General features: G+C 48.3%; 2 protein-coding genes across 2 annotated transcripts in view; both read right to left on the reverse strand.

The window, feature by feature from the left end:
* Window positions 1–642, reverse strand: part of Pmar_PMAR011805 (conserved hypothetical protein) — a 4,711-nt gene extending 4,069 nt beyond the window's left edge. The window contains exon 1 of the mRNA XM_002773895.1: window positions 469–642. Within this exon, the coding sequence (XP_002773941.1) occupies window positions 469–605 (137 nt within the window). The 5' untranslated portion in view covers window positions 606–642. The remainder of the gene's footprint in view (window positions 1–468) is intronic.
* A 989-nt stretch (window positions 643–1,631) lies between these two features.
* Window positions 1,632–2,387, reverse strand: Pmar_PMAR011806 (hypothetical protein; the record flags this gene model as incomplete). Its single annotated transcript, XM_002773897.1, has 1 exon — window positions 1,632–2,387. One exon carries the CDS (start codon window positions 2,385–2,387, stop codon window positions 1,632–1,634), a length of 756 nt encoding a protein of 251 aa, XP_002773943.1.
* Between the last annotated feature and the right edge of the window lie 57 nt (window positions 2,388–2,444).

The following is a 2,444-nucleotide window of genomic DNA, read 5'->3' on the forward strand; positions in this document are numbered from 1 at the left end:
CGAGCCACCATAGGGACCGCCAGCTCAATGGCGTACAGATACCATTAATGGTGATGCCGCTGGTCATCTCGAACTCTCGGAGGGCTTCATAGCTTGCTCAAAAATGGCGTCAGAGTCTTGGCTCATATCGAGGCCAATAAAATGACTAATAACGCCTTCAGTGGCGAGGCTCGACGCCCACGAGCAAGGGGAGTCGATAATGACAGCTTTCACACCGAGTTCATGTGCCTTCTCGTAGATGAATCTCTTGCCATGGTAACCAGCGTTGAAAAAGACGATACATGTGTTGAATAGGAGGGACTCCCTCAACTTCTGCCCTTGTAGGCCACCCGCGGTCAAGGTCTCCCAAGATATACCACAAGTGTCGAGGGCGCGACTGTGTAAACCGTTGTCGACATTAGTGGGGGTCTCGGGCTCATGGGACCTGAGGAGGGACGGTGAATCGAAGTCTGATGACGATCAACTTACAGTGACCAGACGGATAGGTTGTCCTGACTGGGAGATTCGAACGCCATAGTAGACTGGCTGGTAGAGGGAGTTACCCCGGACTTCAAGCCTTCACCGAGGAAGTTAATCATCGAAGCATGAGAATCAGTAGTGGCCATTGGGAGGCACCGCGGAGGGAAAATCACCCTAAAGTCTATGAACAGATACATTTCGTATGCGTGCAAGTTGAGACGCCGAAGAGCACGAAATCGCGCGCCGCGAAAAAAGCGGCCGCGCGACCCTCTGCTAGGTATTGAATTGACAACTGAAAGAACAACGATTATCACACCAACGAAGATTTAGCCGCTTATCACTTTTAATCTGACCGAATCTCGACTTATGTTTGTTAACGTTGATAAGCCAAGCCCACTACCCCATATTGACCATGCCCTCAAATTCGCCGAGCGTTACAACTGGAGCGGTCCCAGCCGTTTCATGAGATATGTTATCGTATCATTTGAAGGGCTACCATACAAAACAGCACACGAGAAAGAGCAGAAAAAAGTGCGATGTGCTGTAATAGTAGTTTGACGTACAGAACCGCAGAAGTGCGGTTTTCTACAACTAAAACTCGCAGGTAACCATTACAGCACAAAAATAAATCGCACTGTCAAAAGAGCGGCTGCGCTCTTATTTACGAAAAATGTGTTATTATGAAATCGCAGATGCTGTTTTGTATAAAGTTTGTATGCGGTTATGGATTTCGAGTGCTCTTTTGTCCGTTGCCCTTTTCATACATAACAGCAATCGCGATAAGTAACGTGGCGTTTCGATCGTGTAGCGGAGCTGGCTGATTACCAACCTGGTTGTTAACACAAGAACCGGGCATTTCTGCAGACAGATCGCTAAGTTATCCTTGGGGTAGAAGGGTTGAAGAATCAATGAGGGAAGAGGGAGAAGAACCCAACTACGATCTTGAGCCAAGATGGCTACGGTCGTCTTACAATCACTAGTGTCCCAAAGGCTTGTGCTTACTAAGCCAACCTACGTCTAAGGGACGACTAATGGGGTCGACAAGGACGAAAGTAGCGAGTGTAACAAAGCAATATGATCATAGAACTGCAAAAGAGAACGAATTCGACGCCTAGCCGTTTCAGCCGTTTCAACAAGTCGACATGAAACTGCCTAGCGGAGCGAAGCGATCGCTACACTGCCGCCGCCGCTAGACGGAGTTGACGAAGCATATTACGAGTAGGAGGTACTCTATACTTGAGGCAGACGATATCGCGTAGAGTCGTTCTTGGAATATCCATCGTCTCACTACTCAGAACTGCAGGTTCGTCAACTAATCGGTCAGCTTCAATCATACGGTTAGTAGGGTCAACAAAAGGGATAATAGTAACAGCATTCTCGTCGCAGTTAACGATGTAACCTGCAATTGAGGTGTAGGGGAAGTAGCGATGACCGGGATCCACAAATACCCTTATCGAACCAATCTCAAAGATCCTGTCATCGTCGGGTTGTTGATCTAATTGGGAGGTATGCTCCTCTATATCACCAGTAGGAGCATTTGCAGGACTTGTAGTAGTCTGTGGAGAGTCAGCTCCGGGACTATCGTTCGCATCAGGTTGAGGGGGCTCTTCCACGACATCGTCAGGACATACATCATCATCGCCATCATCATACGCGTGGAAGGGCTTCAGGTTAGTAGTTGCAGCCTTGAAATCTACATCGTTGCGACGAATAGTGGTGACACTTCCGCGTGTCTCAACAACCGGATAGGGACCCTCCCAGCTCCAACCAATGAACTTTCCAGGCTTCCTTGTCCAGAGTAGGACCTTCTGACCCGGACGAAGATCGAATAATCGTCTCCTAGATAATGTAGCCATACGAACTTTCTCACGTAGATCACACCAGATAGAGGTCCAACGCTTCCACTTGGTGACTTGTCTAGTCTTCATCTCATTAATGAGCTCATTCGAATCGTCGAATAGAGGAGCCTCCGGGGGAAGATTCTC

Source organism: Perkinsus marinus (assembly GCF_000006405.1).
Source record: "Perkinsus marinus ATCC 50983 genomic scaffold scf_1104296958712, whole genome shotgun sequence".
In the NCBI taxonomy this organism is placed as follows: domain Eukaryota; phylum Perkinsozoa; order Perkinsida; family Perkinsidae; genus Perkinsus; species Perkinsus marinus.